General features: G+C 37.1%; 1 protein-coding gene across 4 annotated transcripts in view; it reads left to right on the forward strand.

Moving 5' to 3' along the window:
• Window positions 1-26,601, forward strand: part of ASAP1 (ArfGAP with SH3 domain, ankyrin repeat and PH domain 1) — a 108,545-nt gene that overhangs the window by 30,642 nt on the left and 51,302 nt on the right. For all 4 annotated transcript variants that reach the window (XM_054167379.1, XM_054167382.1, XM_054167383.1 and 1 more), the window contains exons 3-10: window positions 14,042-14,114; window positions 20,266-20,411; window positions 22,209-22,283; window positions 22,638-22,687; window positions 23,844-23,973; window positions 24,724-24,809; window positions 25,561-25,636; window positions 26,450-26,536. In XM_054167379.1, the coding sequence (XP_054023354.1) occupies window positions 14,042-14,114; window positions 20,266-20,411; window positions 22,209-22,283; window positions 22,638-22,687; window positions 23,844-23,973; window positions 24,724-24,809; window positions 25,561-25,636; window positions 26,450-26,536 (723 nt within the window). The remainder of the gene's footprint in view (window positions 1-14,041; window positions 14,115-20,265; window positions 20,412-22,208; window positions 22,284-22,637; window positions 22,688-23,843; window positions 23,974-24,723; window positions 24,810-25,560; window positions 25,637-26,449; window positions 26,537-26,601) is intronic.

Here is a 26,601-nt window from a genome sequence, read left to right on the forward strand (position 1 = left end):
GAATTGGGAACATTAGTCCAGCTAAAGTGCATCTACATTAATGCATATAGGATGGACAACAAACAGGAGAAACTAGAAGCCATTGTGCATCAGGAAAACTATGATATAGTAGCTATCACCGAAAAACAGAAGGTCTGGCAGTTGTCTGCTAGAGGTAGCAGCAGGTCCAAAACAACTGCCAGTGGCAGGATAAGGTCTCTGGCTGGTTGAGAGATTTGTTTGCATGTGTGTGTCTGTACTACTAAAAGTAGTACAAGGTAGACTCTAGGGATTTATTCAACAGGGCAATGAGGCCCTTTATAGAGGTTTATTTACCAAATTGTATGTCTAAAGGCAGCAAGTCTTTACTGAGATGTAACAAGCATCACTTCTGGCTTTAGGGTTTTTGGTTGGTTGGGTTTTTTTGGTGGAGCCCTCTGAAGATCTCACCTCCTATCAAGGGGCCCTCTTGTTTCCAGTAGTAGATTAATGTCACTTTCAAGAAGCACTGAATGGATAACATTTTGTATAGAAATGTGCATGACAAAATTTGAAGAACTAGAGGATGAGTAAGCACATGGTAGTCTATTGCCTTATGAAATCAGCCTCACTTTTCACCAAGTAGTCTTTGATAGTGGTCTCAATTTTCAGCAGGGTTTGCTGTGTTCTAATTTGGAGCATGAGTTGTTTTGAAGTAAATTTCCTAATTATCCCTCTTATTATGCAGTGTCTCATGTCATGGAGTGATTTTGTAGTAGATAAAAATGGTTACCTTTTGGATAAAAATCAAGTGCAAGAGGCACTCCTAACTGCTACCAGGCTTTCAGTTCATAGAACAGTTTAGATCTGGTCTGGAGTAAACTTGTCTGAAATGCAGTTTATGTAGGCAAAGTATATTTTGTTTTACAGATCCTATCCTAATACTGTGCTCTACTTGTGCCTGTAGATATTGTCTTTATTGAGCAGCACAATTATGTCTGGTGTGGGTTATTTGTTTGCTTTTCCTCCTTTAAACAACAGCAAAGCTTCACCTAGGAGTAGTTCCCCTTCCCATGCTCTCTAACGGGGCTTTGTTTTTATGCAGAATCCTTATGAGGGAGCTGCAAGTAATACATACTACTTGTAAGGATTCTGGATTGCAGATCTGCTTTGTCTTTTTCTTGGAGTGATGTATATTTAAATGGGTTTTTTCCACTGTGCTGCTTATTTTGCTTCACTGTTTGTATTATTTTCTTAACACCATTTTTTTTTCTCACTGCCTATGACTTTGTCAGTTCAGTGCCTGTAAAATAATCCTTTGTTTATGGTCCTCAGGCTCTATCTTTCATCTTTTTATGACGATTGTGAAATGTACCATACAACCACATCCACCATGGGAGATAGTTAGCTGCAGCTGCCATCACCTACTGTACTGTGTCTTTAACCATGAGTTTTATTTGTGTGTTTTACACAAACTGTATATAATGTTGGCATTAAATCAGTCTATTTCCAAATTTTGGGACTCCAATTTTGTGATTAACAAGTGTTGCCTTCTGTGATTGTTCACAGTATAACTAGAGTTTGAATATGTTCCAAATGTGAATGCTTAGAAAAGTAGTTCTTTATTGAATCTTCTATTTATATTCCTCCTGTGAATGAGCTGAAGGTTTTCTTACTTTCTTCCTTATATTCAGGCAGAATACAAATCAGCAATAGGATTTTTCGCATCATTGCACACAGCTTCCTTTTCTGCTGCTCTGTTCTATTTGTGTCCTGCCTTCAGCCCTGCTCGAACACAGCCCTTAGCATTCTGTGCAGTACTGGCTTTCAGAGACCCAAACAATGCGACGTTCATGAAAGCTTTGAAAGGCTGCAGTTGCCAGGTGTAGGATTTATTCTGTTCTATCAGCCCACTGGTAACTTGTAATAAGCCAAGCAAAAATACAATCTTACAATGTTCTCTTGTGAATTCACAAGGAAAGATTTATGGTCATGGGAATGTAAGTACCTTCACTTGGTTGGCCATAACTGTCTCAAACCAAAGTGAGAAGTCGATGCTTGTGGAAGGAGTGTACAAACAGTGTGCAGTGGTATTTGTCTTGGTGCACTGTGCCTCTGGTTTATGAACAGGGACACTTTGAGCTGGAGTTCTGTAAAGCTGTTGCAATTGAACCAAGGCTTTCTAACTTAAGGGCGGCATCACTACCATGCCTTTTACCATTTCTACTTTCCTTATCCTTAATTTAATTAAAACCTGTGATATTTGAAAAGTCATGGCAGTCAGGTGAAGTCCCTAGTGACTACAAGAAGGGAAACATTATATCCCATTTTTAAGAATGGTAGAAAGAATGACCCTAGGAGCTGCTGACTTGTCCGCCTCACCTTTGTGCCTGGGAAGATCATGGAATAGATTCTCCTAGAAGATCTGATAAGGCACATGGAGGACAGGGAGCTGATTTGAGACAGCCGGCATGGCTTTCTTGAGGGCAAGTCCTGTCTGACCTGTCTAGTGGCTTTCTGCAATGGAGTGACTACATCAGTGGATAAGGGAAAGAAAATAGATGTCATCTATCTAGACTTCTGCAAGGCCTTTGCCACAGTTCTCTACAGCATCCTTTTTCTCTGTATTGGAGAGATTCAGATTCAGTGGGTAGACTGTTTGGTGTGTAAGGAATTGTGTGCATTATCACATCCAGAGGGTAGTGGACATATGTCCAGATGGAGATGGATGACAAGTGGTGTCCCTCAGGTGTCTGTACTGGAACCAGCACTGTTTAATATTTTCATCAGTGGGATGGAGTGCACCCTCAGCAAATTTGCAGACCACACCAAGCTGAGTGGTGCAGTCGATATCCCAGAAGGAAGGGATGTCATCTAAATGGACTTGGGCAAGCTGGGTCCAGGTGAACCTCATGTGGTTTAACAAGGTTAAGTGCAAGGTCCTGTGGACTTTGTCCTGGTGGATTCAAAATTGGACATGAGCCAGCAATGTGCACTTGCAGCCCAGAAGGCAAATTGCATCCTGGGCTGCATCAAAAGAAGCATGGCCAACAGATCGAGAGGTGATTCTGCCACTCCTCTCTGGTGGGACCCCCTGGAGTACTGTGTCCAACTCTTGGGCCCTCAGTACATGTTCTTCCAGGACATGGACCTGATGGAGAGGGTCCAGAAGAGGACTGCAAAAATGATCAGAGAGCTGGAGCACCTCTCCTATAAAGACAGGCTGTGAGAGTTGAGGTTCAGCCTGGGGAAGCAAAGGGAGACCTGGGGAAGGACTGTTTACAAAAGCATGTAGCAATAGGACAGGGGACAACAGTTTTAAACCATAGAAGGGTAGGTTTTGGCTGGACATTAGGAAGAAGCTCTTTACTATTTATGAGGGTGCTGGAACACTGGGAACATGCCCAGGGAGGTGGTGAAAGCCCCATCCCTGGTGGCATTCAAGGTCAGGCTTGATGGGTCTCTGAGCAGCCTGATCTAGGTGGGGATGTTCCTGCTTACTGTAGGGGGGTTGAACAAGATGACCTGTAGAGGTTTCTTCCAATCCAGTGCATCCTGTGATTCTGTGATGTAAACTGGAATTTTATTATGATTTGCCGGGTAGATGTTTACCTGTAAATGTTCTTCACTCTCAGATGCACCAGGATTCTATCCAAAACCATATATGCATAAAGGAAATCTATATTAAAAATGTTAATTTTAAAAGGCTAGGAGCTATCTTAATAAGAGTCAGTTAATTTTTTTTCTCTAAAGGATTATGGATTTTAGGAAATCAAAACATTTTTCTGAAAGGACTTTGTAGTTCTAGTGTTTCAATTAGATGCATTGGTTCAGTAAGTTTCCATTCTCTGCATAAAGGCTGGATGTTCAGCAATAATATAAAGAAGTTAATTGACTTTTATTCTTAGTGGGTATAGGGCAAAAGATACAATATCAAACAACTGTCCTTGTTAAGGCTGATGAATCACAGCTTTTCTTTTACTATGGCTGTAAAAGCATTCTTCAATCTCTACATGGAACAATCAGCCTTCCTTCTCTCTTAAGACTGTAATATAAAACATACAATGGAAATTTGAATAATTTTGAGTTTAATCATTTGATTTTGCCAGAGCACATCAATATAGCTTGTGAAATGTGGGCTAATGTCTAAGACCTATGCAAATGTAAAGCCCAAAATGTATGTTCATTGGTCCAGTGAACATAATTGTTGAGTTAGTAGCTCTACTACGTAATTAATGCTAAATCTTGTAGAAAGTCTTCTCTGTGCAGACATCTGAAGGCTTGCACTTGCTGTCCCAGGTAACAAGGAGAAGTAGGTGGGGCTTCTGAAGGGGCTGCTCGGTGAAAGGAGAGCCAAGGTGAAGTATTTCCGGAAAAGCTTCTATCAATTTCAACAATGCATAAGGAATTAATTAGTTACCGTAGTTTAAATAGTTGACTGAGTTTCTAAAGGATGTAACCATCTTAAATTGAAGAGAAAGAATGTGAGATTTTAAAAAAGGAAATCTGTAGCCCAAGTCATCCCTGCTGGTGAAGGAGAAAACTGAGCTCAACTCCTACATGCGTGAATATCGCTGCTTTTTCAGAGTTGGTTTCCAAGGATCCAAGTTTTACAGTCTCAAAGTGCATTCCACCTACTTTTGCACTGTGAAGATACAAGGGATGCAGCTGGGGTGGAACAGATCTTAATGTAGTTGAAATATGAAATATCATCTGTCTGCTCAGGTTATGGTCACATGACAGTTTAATCTATTCTAAATTTGTGTATCTATTGAAAGGGGTAAAGCTGTCCTGTGTGTAGTTGTCCTTTGTGCTGGCCATAACACAACAAAAAAGGCAGCTTTCATCTGATGCAATTTCTTCACTTTGTGTTTTTCTGAACACTAGTGTGCTGGTACAAAGGAGGTATTGGGAATGAGTGACTGGTAGAGGGAAGCAGGAAAACCATCTTTTTCAGGTCCTGTGCAGCAACTGAGCACTGACAGTGAGTCTTTCTTAATGTAACTTATTTGTGTCTGGGACCTTTGCTGTAAGTTATGCCTGAAGCTTAATTTAAGAAAACTTATAGCATATGCTCTAAGGGCATCTGTTCCCTGATACAGACTTCGAAAGAAATCACATATCATTGTTTTTACCAAATGCAATACTAGGTTAAAAAGAAGCTCTGAAGTAGCAGTTTTCATGCAGAGCTCTCACACTGTTTCCTAAGTACTGGAAATTGCTGCCAAATTCTTTAAAGCTTCATTGTGGTTTTAAAGCAATACTTTTAAAATCTGTACTGTATTTAAAGTGTCCTTATGAAAGAGAAAGTGGTAGGTTCTGTCTTGTCCCAGTGGCTTTATTAGTTCTGGACAAATTAAGGTTACCTTTACACTATAGGATTTCACTGTTGCTATTATATCCTTTTCTTTTACCTCTAATTGCTATAGCTATGTGTTTGTATGTAAGTCAGATTCCTTTCTAGACATAACCAGTTTGGCAGTGGTCAAAACGTGTGCCAACATCTTCAAAAGAAACCCTAAAGAATTTAATTAGATTACAGATCTTTGCTTTAGGTTAGATATCTCTTCTCATTTCACTGCATTTTACTTGTATATTGAGAAAGTGGATCTCACGCTAGTCTTAAATTGTGTATAGAATTACTCTTAATTAAATCATATATATCATTATATAAGATGTATTACATATTTATGGGTTGGATTGTATTGCTTGTAGAGGATGACTGGGTTTCTGTACCACAGTGAAGATGAGATGCACATATTAGCATAAATGTGCACTCAAATTGTTTTTGTATGTTGATCAAAAGCAGTGAAAGACAGTGCAGGAGAAACTTGAGTTGTATTCTAAGGCTTTTATTAAAATGTTAGAATTGACTCTTCTGATTTTTTTTTTTTTTTTTTTTTAATTTCAACTTTTCTGTAATTTTCCGAACTAATCAACTTGATGGGGTGCTTGGTGCCATGGGTTAGTTGTTTAGGTGGTGTTGGATTGGTTGATGGGTTGGACGCGATGATCTTGAAGGTCTCTTCCAACCTGGTCTATTCTATGTATTCTATGTCCAGGGAATATATTTGTATCAAAGACCATGACACTGAAATTCCAAATTAATGCTTTACATCTAAAGTATGCTTCTGTTTTCCCTTCTTTTTCTAAGGGGAGACTCAAAACTCTTCTTTTGCACTTTGTAATTCCATCACTGGCCAAAGTCTAATCGTAATGATCAGGAGCATGACTCCTGTTGTAGATTGTGAAACTTCTCATTTATTTCCATTATTACCTTCTTCCTTAAAAACAACAAAGGAATGCATACTTATTGTTTTGCAATGTTTCTAAATTTGTTGTTGTTCTCCCTCCTGCTGTTAGTCCTGTAGTGTCAGCCTGCATCATACACTATAGGAAAGGTTAGATGTTAGTTTCCTAGCTGGTTGTCTGAGTGTAGCTCTAAATTTCATAGGTGGTGGTGGTGGTTACAGGTTTAACGTGATGTAAGTTGAAGTCTTATTGAGTCTGTCCTCATAGCGCTCTCTAACAACAAAATTAAACTGAGCTATCATCAGTGTCTTAGAATGCTATAGGAGTCTGTGTTGTAATGGAGTTTTATTATTTTTTATTCTTTTTTAATCTAATGGAATTCTTGAAATCTGCAGCTTGGAGCAGATAGATACAATTAAATTCAAAATTGTTAACTTTTTTTTTTTTTTTAACCCTTAAAAAACTTCTTCTACTGAACAGAATAATTATGAAGTCGAATACTGTAGTCATGCATCAATGTATGCATTTAAGTATTCCTTCTGGGCTTTGGAGGAGGAACATGAGTTGTTTCTGCTCTCAAAAAAGAGACCATGTCTCCTCAGCCTCTTTCTCCCCTTAGATCCAGGGATGATTAGCTTTTTTTCCTTTAAAAAAAAAAAAAGTTAAGTTAGGTGTAGTAATAACATTCTGAAACAGGTTGATTTGCTATGGATATATGTTTCTTATTTCCTCCACGTCTCTCCTGCTAGCTGATGCGTGTTACTGACAGATAACTATAGTTGAAATTTACAGAGCTAGGAGGTGTAAATGTTCTCTGCAATTGCAACACCACCATGAGGCTGGCAGTGGCTGAGTGCAGGAATACTTCATTTATCCCTCTGTGCCACTCTTCAGTTCCTGTAACAATCACAGAATCTGTGTGCAATAAAGAATTTTGCTGCCTGAGAAGGCAGAAATAATTGTAACTCATGAGTCCTAATCTTTCCTCCCTGACTGGATAATGCCTGTGAGTTACTGGGATAACAGCTTAAATACAGAGCATGCTGCAAAATATTTTGTGGTTTCAAAAGAAGAAAGAGAAATATTTTGTGGCCCTTAACTTTGTTGTAGCAACTCAAGAGCTCTAGTGTTAGTGAAATTTGCAGTCAGTTATGGTGGATGCAGGGATGGAGGGGTGGCAATTCTCCAGAGACTTTTGTGGGATTTTTCCAATTCAGGTTGCTAAGAATCATGTTTCTTTCTAATAATTCTTCAGTGTGAAGGTGGTGAGGCATTGGAACAGGTTGCTTAGAGACAGGTTCCCCTTTGTTTTGGATGCCCTCTCCCTGGCAGTGTTCAAGGTCAGGTTGGATGGCGCTTGGAGCAACCTGGTTTAGTGGAAGGTGTCCCTGCCCACGGCAGGGGATTTGGAACTGGATGATCTTTAAGGTTCCTTCCAAAACATTTTATGATTTCATAATAAATCTTTGCCTGCTAGCATGTATTCATTTGTGTTTATGCTGTTTACATGCCATCTTCTTTTCAGTTTGCTTCTTTTTGGAAGACCTTGCCTCAACTGTCTTTTGATGTATTTATTTTTTGATTGTTCTACGAAATAAATCTTGTTCTATTTTAGGCTGTTTTGAAATATGCTTAGTATATTATTTGCACACAAGGTTAGATTTTGAGTGAAAAGGGCATTTTATAATGTATTTAAGTTTTCAAATTACAGGTATCTTAAAAATTACTTAAAAGTTCTGTTTTGATACCATTTTCATGGAACCGTATAATTGTCTGCTGGGAAAAAAGATTTTTATAGGGTAATATTTGGTAGCCAATAGTTGCACTAAGTGTAATGTGTTCCCACTGGGCTTTAAAAATTGTAAGGAGGGGTTTGTTAGAACACAGCTATAGAGCAGACTTCTATTTCTTAGATTAAGATCTTTCCCTTTGCTTTTAAAGCAGTACTTAGTAGATTACTAACATGGACAAGAAAGGTCAACTTGGGGAAAAAATAAGATGCCACAACTTGCTTAAAAGTAGAGTGCAACAGCACTGCTTATTTTTAAACACAGAAGCACTTCTGATGTAGGAGGGCTTGCTAGTGTTCTCTGCAACCACTTGCTAGTGCTACACAGCTTTTTAGTAAAAGTTGTGTGTGCAACTTGGAAATATACAGTGATATCTTCAGAGCTGTGGGTCTGGCTATGAGTTTGCTGGTTTCTGAGCTTTGACCACCTTTTACTCCATTAATCATGCTAGTGTGTTTATCTGCTGCTGGATGGAGTAAGAAATAGGTAAAATTGTGCTGCAGTGACATGAAAACCTGCCACTGGTTTTGCTGTCTGGTTTCTAATTAGTGGTAGTAATGCTGACTAGTATAATGAAGTGAATGTGGATGTGGTGAATGATAGCTGTGCAGACAGTTGTCTCCATGTCACAGAATCAACCAGGTTGGAAGTGACCTCCAAGATCATCAAGTCCAACCAATCACCCAATCCTAACTAATCATGTCATTCAACTCAGAATTTAAAGGGAGGAACTGCTGAAAATACTGTTAAATATTCCCAACTGTGTCAGAGAGCACACAGGATTAAATGTTTGTTCCATGCTCATTAGGAAAAATGTGATGCTAACTTCATGTTACGTAGAAGTAATCATGCGTGGGTAGCAATTGTTATCTGCATTCATTCTCTTGCAGAGAAAGTCTTCTGGGTAGGAGTGTGGTTGCAAAGCTCAATTTTCAAAACATTGCAGTTTAGCCATACTAGAGGTTCTAGAAAGAGATTTTACAAACAGTATCTACTGTGATGGCATTTGAATATACTTGAAGGAGAATTTAGTGACTTTTCTTTTTATAGTGACTATTATTTCTTGCAACTCTTTTTAGGGACTACACTAATGTGCTTGCTTATCTAATGTGACCTTCACAGCACTGAAGGGCTGATGATTTTTCTCAAATATTTCCCTTTGGAGAGAGGCTGTTGCATTGCATCAGGCCATGTAGCTAACAGCAGGAGATGGGAGGGGAGTTCGGCTGAGGAGATCTCTGTCAAGCTTTGGCATTACCTGAAAAAAACAGTTTTCTGGTAAAATGTTTTTTCTAAGTTTGATTACCAATGCTCTTTTCATTAGTTTATGGTGAGACACTTGAAGTTTCAAATTTTCAGGAAGATCACAGGGTTTTGTAAAAAATGTATCTTTTAATTGGTCTTATTTTGGGAGTAACTGGTAAATGACGGTGTACTACATGATGCCAGCAGCAATGACATCGGGGGGTTTGTTTGCTTTCTCTCATTTTAACTCTTGGGATTTTTAAGTATTTCAGGACAAGCTCAAACTGTGCTTGCCTGTATCCATCTTTAACACAAAGTGATTGTGCCTCTAGACAATTCTTAACCACTCCTCTGTTTTTGTCACGTACACGTGTGCTGAGACCGAAAATTGGAAATAGACTTCACACTGGTGACTGGCAGGGCCAGTACCAAGTGGAGAGTGAAGGGCAGGACCCAAGTTTGAATTACTTCTCCATGTACAGAAATAAGTAAATTTGGTAGTCTGCTCATTTCTCAGTGGGTGAGCTACAGGAGACCACCCCCTGATTCTTATCTTCTGTTTTGGTTATGTTTTGCTGGGGCTATTATGAGGTTTTCTTGTGTTGTGATTTGAGTGGCATATAGTAACTTACTAACCTCTCTAGTTTGGGTTTCATTGTGGGCAAAAAACCCAATAATGGTGCAGAACAACCTTAACTTTGTAAGATGTTACTTTGTTATATGGTTGTTAGTTATTCCCTAATATATCTCAGAGGATTTTGTGAACACTAATTTTGCTTTGTTTTGAATAAAGATGGAACTTGTCTCCAAGTTCAGTTTTCAAGAATAAAGCTTTTAGTTCAGCCAATGAGGTAAGCAAATGTGTGTTGCAGGTACTGTTAGTAATGCACAGAATGTACAAGATCATAAGATTTCACCTCAACATGATGAGAAACTTTATGGTGAGGGGTGGCAGAGCACTGCAACAGGCTGACCAGAAAGGTTGTGGAGTCTCCTTCTCTGGAGATTTTCAAAACTGACCTTGATGCATTCCTGCGCAGACTACCCAAAGTAATCCTGCTTTGGCAGGGGGGTCAGACTTGATGATCCCTTGAGGTCCTTTCCAACCTCTAATGTACTGTGATAAGAAACTGTTCTCCCATCAAAGTTTAAAAAGGCCTCCGGGGAAGTGTCATCGCAGAAGTTACAAAAGAAACGTTTTCCAGGAATGGGTGGTGATGAGGAAGAGTTCAGTATTCAGGAAGGTAGTAAGGAGCACATCTGAATACCTGGATATTGTCAACAGAGGCCCTTTGATTCTCTAAGGCTTTGTAGCTCTGAACAATATAAAAGTATATCACTTCTACTGGAAGATCAAATTATGTTTTCTAAGGTGGAGAGTAAAAAAAAAATTGGTATTGTAAATGCTGGAAAATAAAAAATGGGTACTGCAAAAGCATGCTTTTACCTAACTGGGGAAAGCAAGACAGTGCCTGCCTAGTTTAACATGCATAAAAGGTAAGATCACTTTGGAATAATAATTGAGCATTGAGTGCAGCTTACTTTCTCTGCAGCAGAATGCAGCAAAAAAAAATTAATAGCCAAAAAAACCCCCAAACACTCAAGAGCAATGTAGTATATTTGGAATCAAACTACCTACCGTTATATAAAACAAACAAAACAAAACCAAACAATAAAACCCCTCCACCCTAAACCAGCCATCAAGCCTTTAGATAACCGTTTTTGTGTACCTAGAAATCCTACCCAGGATTGGGTTCCTGCTGCAGTAGGCATTTTACCCTTCGCCCTAGTATACAGTTTTAAGTGCACATAGATTTATCCTATTTAGAGAGTTTTGGACTAAGAAAAACTAGTTCACATAAAGATTGTATTTGCAGATAGAAAAATGCAAAACTGACCTGTGATGTCTGTCTGGCTTAAATCACTGGCTCCTTCAGGCAGTGGATGTCATCTCTGAATGTTGCTTTGCTCAGTGATTGCTCTCTTAAAATAATGTTCTCTTTTCTCCTGCTCCTGTATTAGTGATTAAATTTAATTCTACAGCAAATCCAATTTGGAAGATTTTTCTAGCACATTTATCCTCGTTCTCTAGACTGATGTCTTTAGGAACAAGAACCATCTTTCTTGCAGGTGTATTTATTTTCTCCTCCTGCATGTCCAGTTTGTTTCAATACTAGAGTTTAAACCCTAGTTTTATCTCTGAATCTTATGTAGGTTAACTGTTGTTGTGTTTAAACAAAAAAAGTTCAAAATCTTATAGTATCTTCTGTTCAAACTCTTTATAATAGACAAGTGAATAAATTTTTTTCTGGTCATTGAAGATGGAGAGAACTTCAGTAGAAATGTACACTAGCAACTGTGTGGCATAGCATGCAGGCAGAAGCAAAAGCTTTTGACAGGGTTTGCAAAGGAATCTAAGGAGAACCGCCTGCTGTGCACTGTCTTGAAAAGGAACAGAGAGTTCTTATTATTCTATGAAATTTAAAAACTTTGTCAAGATGATAGCCAAGTAAAATCTACTGCTTTACTGTGGAGCAACGGAAATCATGGCATTTGCAGTTCTGAATCTTTTTGCCTCTATTGTTCTGCTGAAAATCAAAAGCTAGAGATAAAATGTATGAGAAAGCACTTACGTAAATTCTGTGGTTCCAGACTTTCTAGTTTTAGCTACCACAGATGTGGTTGTGTGGAGGGCACAGTGGTTTTCAGTTAAAAACCAGAAAGACTACATTGTCTTTGTTACAGACTTACATGTATTATGCAACCTTAATATTTTACTTGGTTAAAATTGGGCCACTCCAAAACAGAGCTATGATACATTTACTGTTTTGTTCTTGGGTTTTTTTTCCTCTCTCTGTGGGTTCCTACTGAAAGCAGGCAATGAAACACTCAGTGTTTTGAACTTTGCTAGTAGCACTATGACCATCTCCAGTGCTTAACATTCTAGCTGACCTGGAGCTCCTGCTCTGGGTTTTTTGGGGCTTCTTAATGTGTAGTAGTTTTAGGCTATGCCTTCAAAAAATTTTCACAGGTCTTGAACAGAAAGTAGTAAAATGTAAATAAATCACTGTTGGGTGTATAAAGGAAAATAATGGTAATTCTAAACAATCACATTGGAAAAAGAATAGACCTAAGCTAGTAATGTAAACAGTTTCTTCTCTCTTCTCACTTCCTCAGGCTGGGAGATACTGACTTGCGTCTGCTTGACCTTGGCTGCACTGCTTTTGTTGTGACTGGTATTAACTTCTCTGCTTCTATCTCTTGTGCCTTTTGTACAAGGGGGAGGCAGGGAGGGAGACGCTAGTAACTTCCCCTGGTCCTTGGCCCATGGGGGTCCTTGTGCTGTTTATTAATTGTAGATACCTGTAAATATTGTATGTTTTGTATATATTCATTGCATTCCATTGTATTTTTCTTGTAAATACAGCTTCCTTTTGCTTCCAACTGAGCTGGTCTGGCAGATTTCATGCTGGGGGGGAATGACCAGTGCTTCAATCATCTCAGCTCTGACAGTGAAAGCTCTGCTTATTGATAAAGTTTTAACTCAATATAACTAGCGATGACCCCCTCTGAGTTACATTCTGCTGTAGGAGTAGCTGCTATTCTGCCTTGGTCTGGCAGTTTTCAGATGCCAGACCTGCAGGAGCTCCAGGCATTAAGCTGTTTGAATAACACAACTACTCAAGGGTTGTCATATACCACGGCTTAGTTGGACTACTATCCTGGCACTAATTCTGAGTACAAGTTCTCTAGTGTCCAGTGATCTGAATGCAAATAGAAGGCAAACACTGCCAGCTTTATTAAAACCTGAGATTACTGATCTAACATTGCTTATGTGAAGGGAACTTGCCTATCTAAAGGGGGAAAAAATATAAGAACTGGTTTAAACTTTTCTTTTTATATTCTCCATCAATAGCAGTGTTAAGTATGCAGGCTATCCAAACCTCACACCTAAGTGAACTGGATCACTGCACGTGGTACCAGTATGTGGCTTTTAAGTTTCTCAACTCCGCAAATCTAAATGAATGTTTACTTTTATTTGGCTTTGCCATAATAGTTCTTTCTCATGTTTATCTTGCTTCTCACATCAGATGGAGTGGGTAGTTGAGAAGTTAAATTGCTTCAAGAAAGTATCTAGAAATCTAATCTTGAATCTTTTATTATTGAATAAAATTTACTTTGGATTTTGAAACTATTGCAGGAAATGTGACATTCAGGATGCTAGAATAATGAATATGCATATTTTGTTGTTGTTTTAAATGTTTCATTCCAATTCCATTATGTTGCACTAAATCAGGCCTTAGGCTTTTGATTTGCTACTTTTCATTTTCTGTGTTGATAAAATTCTCTTGTGGAGTTTGGTGCAAGAGTTCAGTGTGATAATCTGTGCCTGTAGTTGGAAGACTTTTGTTGTGGACAAACCATGAAAATTAACAAACACTTTGGCTGTAGTAGAAGCTACAGGGCTGGAGTAGAGGCATCTACTATTTTTATTTTTATTTTTTTTTCCTTTTATTCCCATATGTTACAATTTTAATAAATACTCTGCTCCTTGCAAAGCTAAAATTGTGTTTTTCTTTTAGCACTATCACCGCTGCTTTAATCTGCCTTCAGCACGTTTTCAGTTAAGTTCTTTAGTTCACCTGGAAGGAGTTGAATGACCTTGCACCTTCCTGTAGGCTGAATGTGTTGTATCTGCAGTTTTTTCCAGCCTGTGAAATTACTTATTTTGTGAATTTCTTTTTAAATGTTACAGTGTGTTCCATTGAAAGTTTGTTTACTACTTATTGTTACAGGCATTGGATCAAGACAGAACTGCGCTACAGAAGGTGAAAAAATCTGTGAAAGCAATATATAATTCAGGTCAAGGTAAGACATTGTTTTCAGTTTTACATGAGAACCTAAGCATCTGACTTCAAGTTTCTGAAGTGTCTTGCAGTTTATCCTGTTGAATTATATAGCATAAGAGATGCTTATCTATTTTAGGAGTGTTTGGACTTGAAATTTTTCTTTGCTTCTGATCATACATCAGATTAACGTGCTCTCCAGTTTCTTCACCCTCATATTCATTCTCAAAGCCTTCTGGGAGAACTCCAATGGGTAAATTTTGCTGATGTCGTAACATTTCAGTTAGCTTCAACCAGAACAAGACTATCCTGGACTGAATTTATGGAGTGCACTTGTAAATGGAATAAGGATGAAAACTTTTAAAGAAGTTTAACCTATAAATCAGTAAAAAAAGAATATCTACTGGTAGATGTTTGCGCCTTCAAAATATGGTCTCCACTTGTATGCCTGATAAAGACTATGTCCCTTCTTACCTATAAGATTTCTTACTATTTTACTTGTTTGAAGACACTGTTATATTTGAGCTACAGTAATAAAAAGTTATGGAATATGGATAGATAATAAATTTGAGTTCAGTAACAAATGACAGCCAAACAGATCAATATCCCAATTAGTTTTCTAAATGTTATAAGGTGCACCTGGCTTCTGATTCTTCTAAGGTCTAAAAGCTGTGTCAAATACACACAGGGTAGCAGAGCTGTTCACTCTTCAGTAACTATCTGGCTGTAAATAATGGACTTAGAGAATCCCAGTTCCTGTTCCTTAGCAGTGGTAATCAGTTAAGCAAAGATTTATGTTATGCAGAGCCGCTTCAGAGCAATCACAGTTTCTGTGTTGTTGTTTTGCGTGTTGTCTCATTAACTCACTGTTATGGAAGAAGGGGAGTGTTGATCTATTGTAGATTTTTGACTTTTCTGCCAATCCTTAGTATTGTTGCTCTACTAGCACAATGTTTTAGTTAGCTTTTCTGTAACTTCAGCGGATGATTAATGTTTTTCTCAATAGGCTGTAAAGCCTGTTGCAGTGAGAATAGTATTTGGCATGTATGTTTAATTTTATGCTTTTAGAAATATTCAGATACTCCAAGCAGCTTTTCCATTTGAAAGTATCTGCTTAGTGAATTTAAAAACTGGTGAAGACTGTAGAGCCCATGAAAAGTTTTTTTCCTGTTTTGAAATAAATAAATGATACTGGAGGTTTCAGTTCTCATTTGAGTCTTGCAATATAAGGTAATGTTTTCAGTGACTGCAAGTAGGCCATGCTGTATCATGAGCTAGTAACACTGAGTGAAAGCAATAGAAGATTGGTTAATGTTTTTAATTGGCTGATTCTGCACTTAAACAGGACCAGAGTTAGTTAGGTGCCTGTTTTGTTTGAGGTTTGTTGTTGTTTTGGTTGTTTCCCCCTGCCTTTTGAACAAGTCTTATTTCCAACATAGAAGTTAGTATGGGTTCCTTTGGATAAAGGAAGCACTGTATGTTAATACTCTAGCTCCCTCTTCAGAATGCTGTTGTGATAGTCTACATTAGAAATTGAAAAGATGTGCACAGGAGGCAATTCATGCAGTAACTGAAAAATATAAACTAGAGTAAGTAAGACCAAGGCTGAAAGCATGTGAAACTTTGTAAAATAAATATAGAAGTGACTGAATTCAAAGTTTAGCCTGCTTGTACAGAGGCCAGGTGCTTTCTTATGCTTCAGTGATGAAAATGGGTTTCAGTAATGTTTACTTTTACATAAAACATGCTAAAACTAGCTGTAAAATGCATTGGTTTTTATTGGCTTAAGGAAGAATTGGGTGACTATTTTCATATTTCAAAAGAAAACCTCTAACTACATTTTGAGAATTCAAAGTTGAAATTTTGTTTAACAAGTTGAATTGTTTGCTACATTGTTCCTGTGGTATTGAGACAGTTATAAATAAGAGGCTTGGCTTTACAACTATATAGTTTGCCTATTTTATTCTTCTGTACTTGAGTCCAAGTGCTGTTGCTCTTTTTGTCAGCTCTTCTGAATTCTGTTAGCAGTTGTTAGATTTGGTAGAGTTCAAAGAAAATTATTCCATGAGAACATCTTCAAGCATGTCAGTGATGAACACAGATGGAAAACCAAGTAATTTACCTTTCTTGGCTGTCTTATTTAACGCTGCTTATGTTCTACAATGATCTGGAGGACCTTGTAGGGTCACTGAGATTCCTCTTGCTCTGAAAATCTTTGAAAGATGTTTTTATTACTTTTCATCAGTCCCAGTCCAGAAGGCATTATTGTTTCCAAGTCCAGATAAGAATAACGGCGGTCAAATTTTTTTTTTCCTATTATTTTTTCATTAGACTTCATCTTTGTGAAGGGTGAAATGAGAAAGGATACTTTTTTATTTCAAATAAACTCCTTTGCCATCCTTTTTAACCTTGAGGGACAGCTTTTTTTTTTTTCTTTAGTATTTGAGTCCTTGTATATGTTTTTCTATTCATAAATGCATTTTGGTTCTGACCTTGGTTACTTTTCCTCTGCCCATTTTATAAGTGCAACAAAAATAGTTTTAAGTTGATCAGGATTCTGAATTGTGATTCTTCTTTTTTTGAACATAACCAGATATGCAGAAGTAATTCTTTGTAATTTAGAATTTTTTTTTTGGGTGTAATTCGAGTATAATGAGTGACAGGAGCTGTGGTTGTGCATTTTTCTTCTTTAAACTATTTAACTCTTGTTCTTCAGTGTTTGCAGAGTGATTGAACAAAATTGTTTTAGACAAAGGAAAGTTAAGGCTTTAATTTTAGTAATGTGTTTTCCAGCTCCAGTGTGTAAAGGCTATTCTTTACTCTCTCTTAACAGTGTTTGTTCTTCAGTTTCCTTACTTAGTATGCACAAGCAGATATGCTTCTGAACCCAATTATATTCATATGATAAAATTTTGGTAACCTTTGCACAAGAAATAAACATAATAATAAATGTTGTTGCTTTCAGTGAAAGAGTACAAGTTCTTTGTGTGCCTTGGGAATTTAAGTCTTCTACCTTGTCCTGGGAAAAGTGTTTAAAAAAGAGTGGTTTGAGGCATAGACAACTTCAGGTGTGACTGCCAGGGGCAGCAGAACACCATGACTGGGATTCAGCCCTGGAAGTCCTGAAGCCCGAGACTCCACCATACTTGGGGCTCAGAGCTAGCATGCTCCCTGCTTCTGGTGAGCACTCCTGTGTAGCAAAATGCTGCTGTGGTTGTTCGTTCTTCCTCAGCTGCTTGGATCTGCAGCTTCACATATGCTTGTATTATTTCCTCTTAAGACATTATCCTTGATATGCACATTATGGCACAGAAGTAAGGGATGCCACAAAGTTACTGTGCGCTGGGCCCTACCAGGGCTTTCTCATAATGGAGGTAAATTCTGTCTTGAGTATTCTCAGGGTTGAAGGTGTATATTGTGAAGAAGGTGCATATCTTTCAGCTCAATGAATCTTACTGCTGTATATGGCCCAGTGGCTTTATATTCCATCAGCTGCTCTATAGTAAGGTCTTCAGCATGGGCTCAGGTAGTGGTTACCTTGCCAGATCCCATCAGGGATGGTTAGTGAGGCCCCTTTCACTGCCCATAGTCCCACTGAAGGGAGCTGTCTTTGTCACTCAAGTGACAAGTTCAAAGCTCATCCTCAAATTGTCTGTGATTCCAGTACCTCTTGGTGAGCTGCTGAAGAAGGAGGATGTCTCTCTGGAGAAGTTGCTACGTTTTCATTACAGTGCTGAGCTTTGTTTACAATATTGAGAAGACATGAGCCAGTTCTAGAAGGCAAACATCATGCTTTGTGCTGCTGTCAGTGTTCCTCTGGCTGCCTAGGGTTGTTGCAGTCTTTCCTACTGTTCTTGTATCTAAGGAAGTAAACATCAGCATGCATATTGCAGCTTCCTTATGCAAAGGAAATTCTATTGGGAGAATAAGAAGTCATTTCCGTGTTTGCGTGGGGCACCTACAGGGAGATAAAAGCACATCCTTGGCTTGACTCTGAGAATGTTTGTTAGCGGGTGTTGCATTTTACCATAGGCTACATTGCAGATTTAGCTTTTCATCCATGTGCCTTTAAGGTCAAATTGAAAAGTGCCTTACCTCTTCAACAGAAAATATTTCTTCTCCTGTTGCAAGAGAAATATTTGTACTTATGTGAAGAATTGAAAATGTATTATCTTTACACAGTACTTGAATTTTATGTGTACATGTGTGCTAATTACAGAAATATGCCTTTTATGTCATAATCAAAGCAGGTGATTTGCAATTTGAGATGCTTGAAAATTTCCTGTATCTTGTTGTAAGACAAAGATATGCTTACTGCTTCCTCTTTTTGACCAGGGGTTTCTTTTGCCTTTCCACAGGTAAACAGTCTTCTTCAGCTCTCTTTCAGACTCTTTAGAAATCTGATTTTTTTGAAAATGCTTTACAAAACAACACAGCATTTAAACTCCAAATGCTAGGTGCTGTTGTGGGGTTAGAAATGCTTCACAGGCAAGGACAGAGGTTCCATAATGTAGCAAACTTCTTTCTGACCTTGTTTCTTTGTCCTTCCTTTTCTTTCAGCACAGCTGGGTACACTTGAGCTTTATTAGTTTAGGACTGCATAAGCCCAAGCTCTTTCTTGAATAAAATCTTCTGTATATATTTGTACAAGGGCTTCTACAACAAAACAAAAAGCATATTTCAGTATTATATAGTGGTTTCCTTGGTTTTAATGCTAAGATATTTTATTAAAACTTTGGAAACAGGCCTGTTAAAACCAACTTGGATTATAACCCCATATTTACATGTTATTAAATAATTGGCCTTTTGAAAAACCTTAGTTTTAATCTCTGATTTTGGACTGGAACTGGTTTAATGTTTGGGGTTTGCTTTTGGTAGATAGGCAATTTTTTAATTTCTTTTTTTTCTCTTTCCAACATTTTGTTGGAGTTTTAGGGTACTGTTTTGAGTACTGTAATACCTTAGAAGCATTATTGTTTAACTCTTCCTCAGCTCTTAGTTAATGCCAAAGTAGATTCATGCATTGTGGGACTTTGTCCATAAGCTTTACGTCTTCCTGACCCCTTGTAATTCAAATGCTCTCAGGTGATATGACAACTTGAAGAATATAAAACTTGCATGTCTTTTGGGGAAAAGTTGCCATTCCCTCTTCTCCCTCCAAACTAGAATTTGTTCTAGTTGGAATAGCTGTGTGGTTTTGTGTTTGTGGCTCACATTAACAAAACCTAACACAAACAAACAAACAAAACAACAGAAAACAGCCCACCCACAAAAATAAAATGAACAAATCAACCCATAGTGAGACTAGGAAAGTCATTAAAGTGAAATTCCAATTTAGTTAATATCAGCAATATTCCTCTAAGACATACAAACGTAATAAAGTCTGTCCTAAAGGGCTGCAGTGGCAAATTTTCTATTTAAAGATATTAAAATGGAAGTAGCAAAAACTGTGTAAACAGAAAATAAAGTAATAAAGCCAGGAGAAACATTTCAGGTGCTATGGTCCATAGTTCAAAATGTCCTTCATCCTCGAGCTGAGGATTTTGCTCTTTCATGGACTTCAATTTCATCTTGTTCCTGACCTCTCTATACATCCCATTTGCTATTAGATATATTGAAACAAGTCTTTGTCTGTATACCAATACACATTCCATTCTGTGGAGTAACTCGATTTTACAGAAGAGGTGAAAAGGCAATCTTTGTCTGTGAGACATGCTTCTGTTTGTTTTGATCTTACAGGCTGAATCTGACTTGATATCCTTAGTTTTGTGTCTGGTACTACTGACTCTTTGCAGTCTCTTGCAGGCTGAATCTGACTTGATATCCTTAGTTTTGTGTCCGGTACTACTGACTCTCTTGTAAAAGTGTCCTAGGTAAACAAAAAGCAGAGATTGCATTACAGTAGAGAACTCTAAATTCCAGTGTTGTTTATTGAGCACGTGTACTTACATTGTTTGACATTTTATTGATCTTGTTACTTTATTAATAAACTACAGTGTTAAGTGATTTATTGCAAATCAAAGTTGCTGAACTTGTTCATTTTAGTATTACAATGGTTGTAATGTTCAGTGAACGCATTAGCTTGTGGCTCTTTTGAAAGCACTCTTAGTTGGTTTGTCACTATATTGCAAGACATAGGCTTAAACAAAGAACAAACTTTCTTTTCTTTGCAGATCACGTTCAAAATGAAGAAAACTATGCACAAGTACTAGATAAATTTGGGAGTAATTTTTTAAGTCGGGATAATCCAGATCTCGGCACAGCTTTTGTGAAGTTTTCCACGCTTACTAAAGAATTATCGACGCTGCTGAAGAACCTGGTGAGGAGTTTCATATTTTCTTAGCTTTTTAGTTTTGTAAAAGAAAGTTGCAGCACAACAACTTGAGTGATCCTGATGACTGACGGTAATTTTAGAGATGCTTTCATTATTTTGTCAAAATACAGCATGGTAACTTCTGCAGAGACGATCACTAAGGGTGTTATTACACTCAGTGTTTGATTGTTAATTGGCAGTTAAGAAGAAAAATATAAATGTTGAGACATCACTTGAAACATCATTTTCAAGTGATTGACAGTGTTGTATAGCTCTCCTCATAGGCCTTAATTTTAAATCTTTCCCTGACCTGAAGTCTTTCCAGTTAAAAGTTTTGAGCCAAAGATCAGCCATATCTAATGGTACTAAAAATAGAACCTTTCATGCTTTGAAAGAGAAATAATGATCTGGGGAGCATGCTTAAGTGGTGGTAATACTCCATTCTTGCTGTGATACACAAATCACCCATAAACATTAGGCTTATGAAAATGGTTTAAAGGTTTGACTCATCTAAAGTTTGTCTTACACCTTTTGCTTCTGAAGGCTGCATTATAAAACTTGTATTCAGAATGAGATTTCTTTGCACTATTTTTTCTTGTATGTGCATGTTTTTAAAACTGCTTAATGCCATTTTTGAAAAGTCAAGCTCTTGTGGGTTTTTGTTTTGTTTTCCTGTGTATGTTTTGAATACATAAGGAGTTTGTGAATGGCATGTCATACCTGGAGAAGTGGTTTGAGTTATCATTTTGAGATTCTGATCTGTGTGGATCATGTGTTTTGCAAAAGTCTCTTAAATGTTAGTTTCATGGACTCAAATATTCTCAGAAGACCTTGTAGGAGAGGGGAGTTGGGCCGTATGTATGGCCAGTTAGAAACACTAAGGTAATACTTCTGTTCTTTTGGTTTGCAAGCAGAAAATGTTATGCCTTGCAATCTTCCCTATCATTTTCCCTATCCTCCCATATCAAGGAACTGAAGAATTCATGGAATATTTCAGTGGAAGAATGGAGCCATGAAGCAGCAGAGGCAACCAGTTTAGCACTTGACAGGGATAATACTGATATGTGTCTGTTTCCTGTGGTCATAACTCTTTAGGAACCACATACCGCATACGTGTTCAGATAGAATCATGGCAGTAGATTTTTCTGCCCTCAGACTGGCAAAGATGAAGAAAACATTTTCACAGATACATAATCACAGAGGAATGGACTTACTGGATTGAAATGGCTTGGGTGAACAGTTGGATTTGATGATCTTGAAGGTCTCTTCCAACCTGGTTGATTCTGTGATATTTAAACTCAGATTGTAAGAGGATGTCACCTTTCCATCTTGGACAAGGGAAGGAACAGATTTCTCAGATAGTTGGAATATTCAGAGCTAGTGATTCTTTGTTCTTTTTGTCAGTGGCTGAATTAACATGTATCTTGCATGGTACCTGCTTGTAGCACAGCCGGTCTTCATTTCTTACTCAGGAGGCTATTTGCTTCCTAAATAATGAAACGGTGGTCAAATCTTTGCTTTAAGAACCTGAAGATTTACCATAAGGTGCTTTTAGAACTTTGCTTCTATACTATTTTTTTAATTCTGCATTTATACTCCCCTATGTAAGTAAATATTAATCATAACGTTTCCCTCTAATGCAAGTGAATGCTTATTAATTTTTCTCAGACTCAAATATACTATTGATTTAGATATTTTTTAGGGTGGTTGTAACTTTATTAGTGAAATTCAAAGACTTGCAGTGCTTGATAAGATCATCATTCCTCTTTTTGAATGATAACAGAATAATATTTTTCTCTTTAGCTCCAGGGTTTAAGCCACAATGTCATTTTCACTTTGGATTCTCTCTTAAAAGGAGACTTAAAAGGTGTTAAAGGGGTAAGTGTTGAAAACTGAACTTTTTATTTAAGGAAATGTTTCTGGGTTCAGCCATGTTGTGACTGTTTTCCATTCACCCATGAGATTGTGTAGGCATTAATATTCTGTACATAGTCCAGAGAACATTTTCAAAATTGGCATGACTATGATGCTTCTTTAGAATTTTGTTTCAAATTCCTGCCCTAATGTGTCACAGAGAAGTAAAAAATTGTAGTTTTTCCCAACTGCTCTCTGAAAAGTGTTAAAAGAAAATGTTATTTTTTGTTGCTATTCATAACTTGATATTTCAACTAAAAAGACAAAGGTTGGTTTGGTGTTTTTTTAATAGCCTAAGCAATTTTTCCGTTTCCTCAGGACCTCAAAAAGCCTTTTGACAAAGCCTGGAAGGATTATGAAACCAAATTGTAAGTATTTTTCTCCCCTCTATCTCTCTTCCCACCCCTGCCCCCCACCTTTCTCCTCCTGGTCCCACACAATGGCCTATATCTGGACACAGATGTGAATATGAGCAAGGCAGCTCTTTTGTGGATCTCTCTCCTCCATTAATAGAAAGAAAATATTTTTATGTGCTCTAAAGTAGTTAAATGCCTTTAGTATAAAGAACATAGATACTGAACAACATAAAGTTCATTGTGGAGATTCCAGATGGCTTTTACACATTCTTATAACCATATATGTGAAATCTATTCATAGTACAAATGATGTGATTTACAAGTTGTCCTGTATTGCAGAACTCTGGTTTTGAGAGGCAAGAATTTTAGTGCAGTTAATGTGAGTTCTAAAATGTTTTCATACCCATTCGTGTCTTGGTTGGTCTTTTTTACTTTCCTTAAATAAATAAATAAAAAGGGTTAAATTTTTCTGTTCTGTATTGAAAATCTAACTTTACTTCCAAATAGAGTATCCATTTAGTCTGCAGAGGAGATATATAAGAACAAAGACACTGTAAAGCTATGATTAAAGTCTCAGAATGGCCTCCTAGTTCTGTATTCACACTTCAATATTTCAGAATTTCAGTTTTGGCCTCCTATGAAAATGTAATGACTGGAATTCATGTGATTTAGAGTAGGTGTAAACTTCATATGACGCCTTATTGGTTTTCTTAATTCGTGCTGTATGAGCATGAAACTTACTCGCTGAAGTTGTTCTGCGTTGGTTTTTTTTTCCCCTGCAGATTAAGTAGTTTCTTGTGTGTATGCTTTACATTGTATAGAAATGGAGGCTGTGGAGCACATCACATAAGAAAGAATGAGCAGTTGTGGGTTTTTTTTGTTTGGTTGGTGTTGGGTTTTTATTTGATTGGTTTGTTTCATGGTTTTTTGTTTTTGTTGTGGTTTCTTGGGTTTTGTTTTCATGATGGTTTTTCTATTTGTTTTCTCAAGTAGTACACAAACTAGAGAGAAGAGTTAAAGGGTGAAAGGAAGGAAGGGCAGCACTTAGTATCATAGAGGAAATTGTCTTTAGAATGGCTTTTTTAATATTTCTTGATTCTTATTTTTTCCTAAAATAGATCTCACAATAGTAGAATTTCTCTAAAATGTTTTCTAATTAAAATTTCAGTACAAAAATTGAAAAGGAGAAAAGAGAGCATGCAAAGCAGCATGGGATGATAAGAACTGAAATAACTGGAGCTGAGATAGCAGAGGAAATGGAGAAGGAAAGGCGGCTATTTCAGCTACAAATGTGTGAAGTAAGAAACAAGTTTCATCTTCCCTTTTTGACACCATAGCTGAAAAGTACCTTGTGGGCCTTATGTAAAGGTGATGAAACGTACTTTGTTGTTCAAAGAGTGTGGAGGAAGCAAAAGATTGCAGTGTCACTTAATACGGTAATATAAGGATAATTATTTTAGCAACTCAGTACTAAGCTTGATGTCCTTTATTTCTTTTCTTGGTCTTTAGATGATTGTGCTGAGGTTCTTGGGCTGAAAATAGACTATTTCATATTTATGGTCGAGCGATTCAGGAAGTATTTTTTGATATCATTCTTCCAATGTACTTTCTGAAGCCTTCTGAAATGGATAATGACATGATAAATGGCAGCAATACATGAATTCCATAAAATTGCTTTTTATATAAATGGTTCTCTTTATTACATTGTAGTGGCAATTAATTTGAATTGCATCATACTTGGATTTTTTAGACTATTTCAGTTATGACTACAGTAACATTTTTAAAAAGGACATCTTCAGACAATTGTAAAAGAGGAAACTTTTTCCTGATCTTATTTATTTATCTGGGTGGTCCAGATTTGTTTAGGAATGGCCAAATAAATTGTTACCTGTTTTATGTTTTGGTTAACTGTTGCAGACTGGTGGGATATAAGTCAGCACCCAGGTTAAACACAGAGATAATTAATTGAGCAAATGATGTTTTATTGATTGAAAACTGTTGAAGGTTGTGAGGCATGATTATCAACATGTTTTTCACTGTCTGTGCAGTATCTTATTAAGGTTAATGAAATCAAGACAAAAAAAGGTGTGGACCTTCTGCAGAACCTTATTAAGTATTACCATGCACAATGCAAGTAAGTGCAATGCTTGTAAGCTTTACAATTTTCTTCTTTACACAAGTGTGTTTCCCTTTTCCTTGAATTTTATTTTGGTTACATAAGGAGGCTTTTATCATGATTATAATTTGCCATGAGTCTGCAACTTCGTTCTCTTAGGCTGTACCCTTTCAGTAGGTGGTGTGAAAGTGAATACGGTACAGAAGCTATGGCAGAAGAGGCTAAAGGAAAACTTGCAGGTTGCATGCAAAATTAGTTTTAGTTCCTCAGGCATTGATTTGGAATGTAATCTTAGATATGGCTTGTTTGGTTTGTTTGAATAGTTTTTCAGTTATTATGTAAATTTTAAACCAAATAATGTCTTTGAGATTCCTTGAGGTGAAACTGGTAATATATGACCTTGTCTTTGACAGAACCACAGAATCAAACAAGCAGGAACCTCAAGTTAAATACAGGAAAAAAATTTAGAATTTACTAAGGGAAAATATCCTGACTAAAAGCAATAAAAACAAGATAATCTGTGTCCTCTCTAATTTGATAGTTGATAATCACAAGGCTATATCCCCAATGCTGAAAGATATCAAAGCTGCTAGGAAGTGGGGGTTTGCTGGGCTTTTCTGGGGACTTCTTGGTTGTGTGTGTTTGTTTCTGAACATGGGAGGAGCTGGATATGTTTTAATGGGTTTGCTATTTTTTTTCCACAAGACAGTCTTCTTGATGTTATCAATTATATGTATTCCTGATAAATCACAGGTATTTTTCATTATAGTTTCTTCCAAGATGGTTTGAAAACAGCTGATAAACTTAAACAATATATCGAAAAGCTGGCTGCTGATTTATATAATGTAAGTTTACTTATAAGTAGTTTTGAAAATTGAAATAGTGTGTTTATATGATACATTTCAGATATGATTACAAGAGTGACTATTTCATTTGTAACTTACAGTGCCTTCTATGAAGCTTTGAATATTGCCAGACTTGGGGGAAATCCCATCTTTACTATCTTAAACCTTGTAATCTATTTTTCAGGTTATTAGGAAAAGTAGCTTTCATTCTACTATTAATTTGATGTTGCATTAAAATGAAACTGATTTGAGGAGGGAATCATTGAATCGGATGATTAGCACCAATGTTAAATACCATTTTCATCTTTCAAAACAAAACTGCATCATAATAGCACCACAGCTTAAAGTGAATTAACTTGTGATGTTCATTGAAGCCCAAGTAATAATGTGGAATCAAAGCCCACTTGCCACCCAAGAGCTTTTGTAGTCTATATGCAGAATGACAACAATCCTGTTTGTTGTTGTAGTTTGTAGCTAAATTTTCATTAATGCATTTTCATTCCTTAAGTCATCTGTCAAGCATATTGGTTAATTAGTATTCCAAAGACTAATTTAGTTGCATTTAGATACGGTGAGCTGTTAAAGTGTAACAGAACGTGCAGAGCTGGATGTTCCTTGTAGCTTGCTTTTCAAGTAATACTGTCATAGAAGGTGAATACAAGAGAATGCCCATGAACATAAACTCAAATATTGTAGAAACACAGAATAGCTAAGCTGGTTGTTGAAGATGTCTGATATGTTATGATGGAATGCATAAAAAGCTAAACTTGCAGTTCCATCCAGAGAGCCTATATTGACAGTCTCTTTCCATAGATAAAGCAGACACAAGATGAAGAAAAGAAACAACTTACTGCCCTTCGTGATTTGATAAAATCTTCTCTGCAGCTTGATCAGAAGGAGGTAAGTAATTTATGCATGTTGTTCTGGAGATAGTGTAAATTTATCAATTCTTTACTCAGAAACTG

The sequence above is a fragment of the Dryobates pubescens genome, chromosome 14 (genome assembly GCF_014839835.1).
Source record: "Dryobates pubescens isolate bDryPub1 chromosome 14, bDryPub1.pri, whole genome shotgun sequence".
Lineage (NCBI taxonomy): Eukaryota > Metazoa > Chordata > Aves > Piciformes > Picidae > Dryobates > Dryobates pubescens.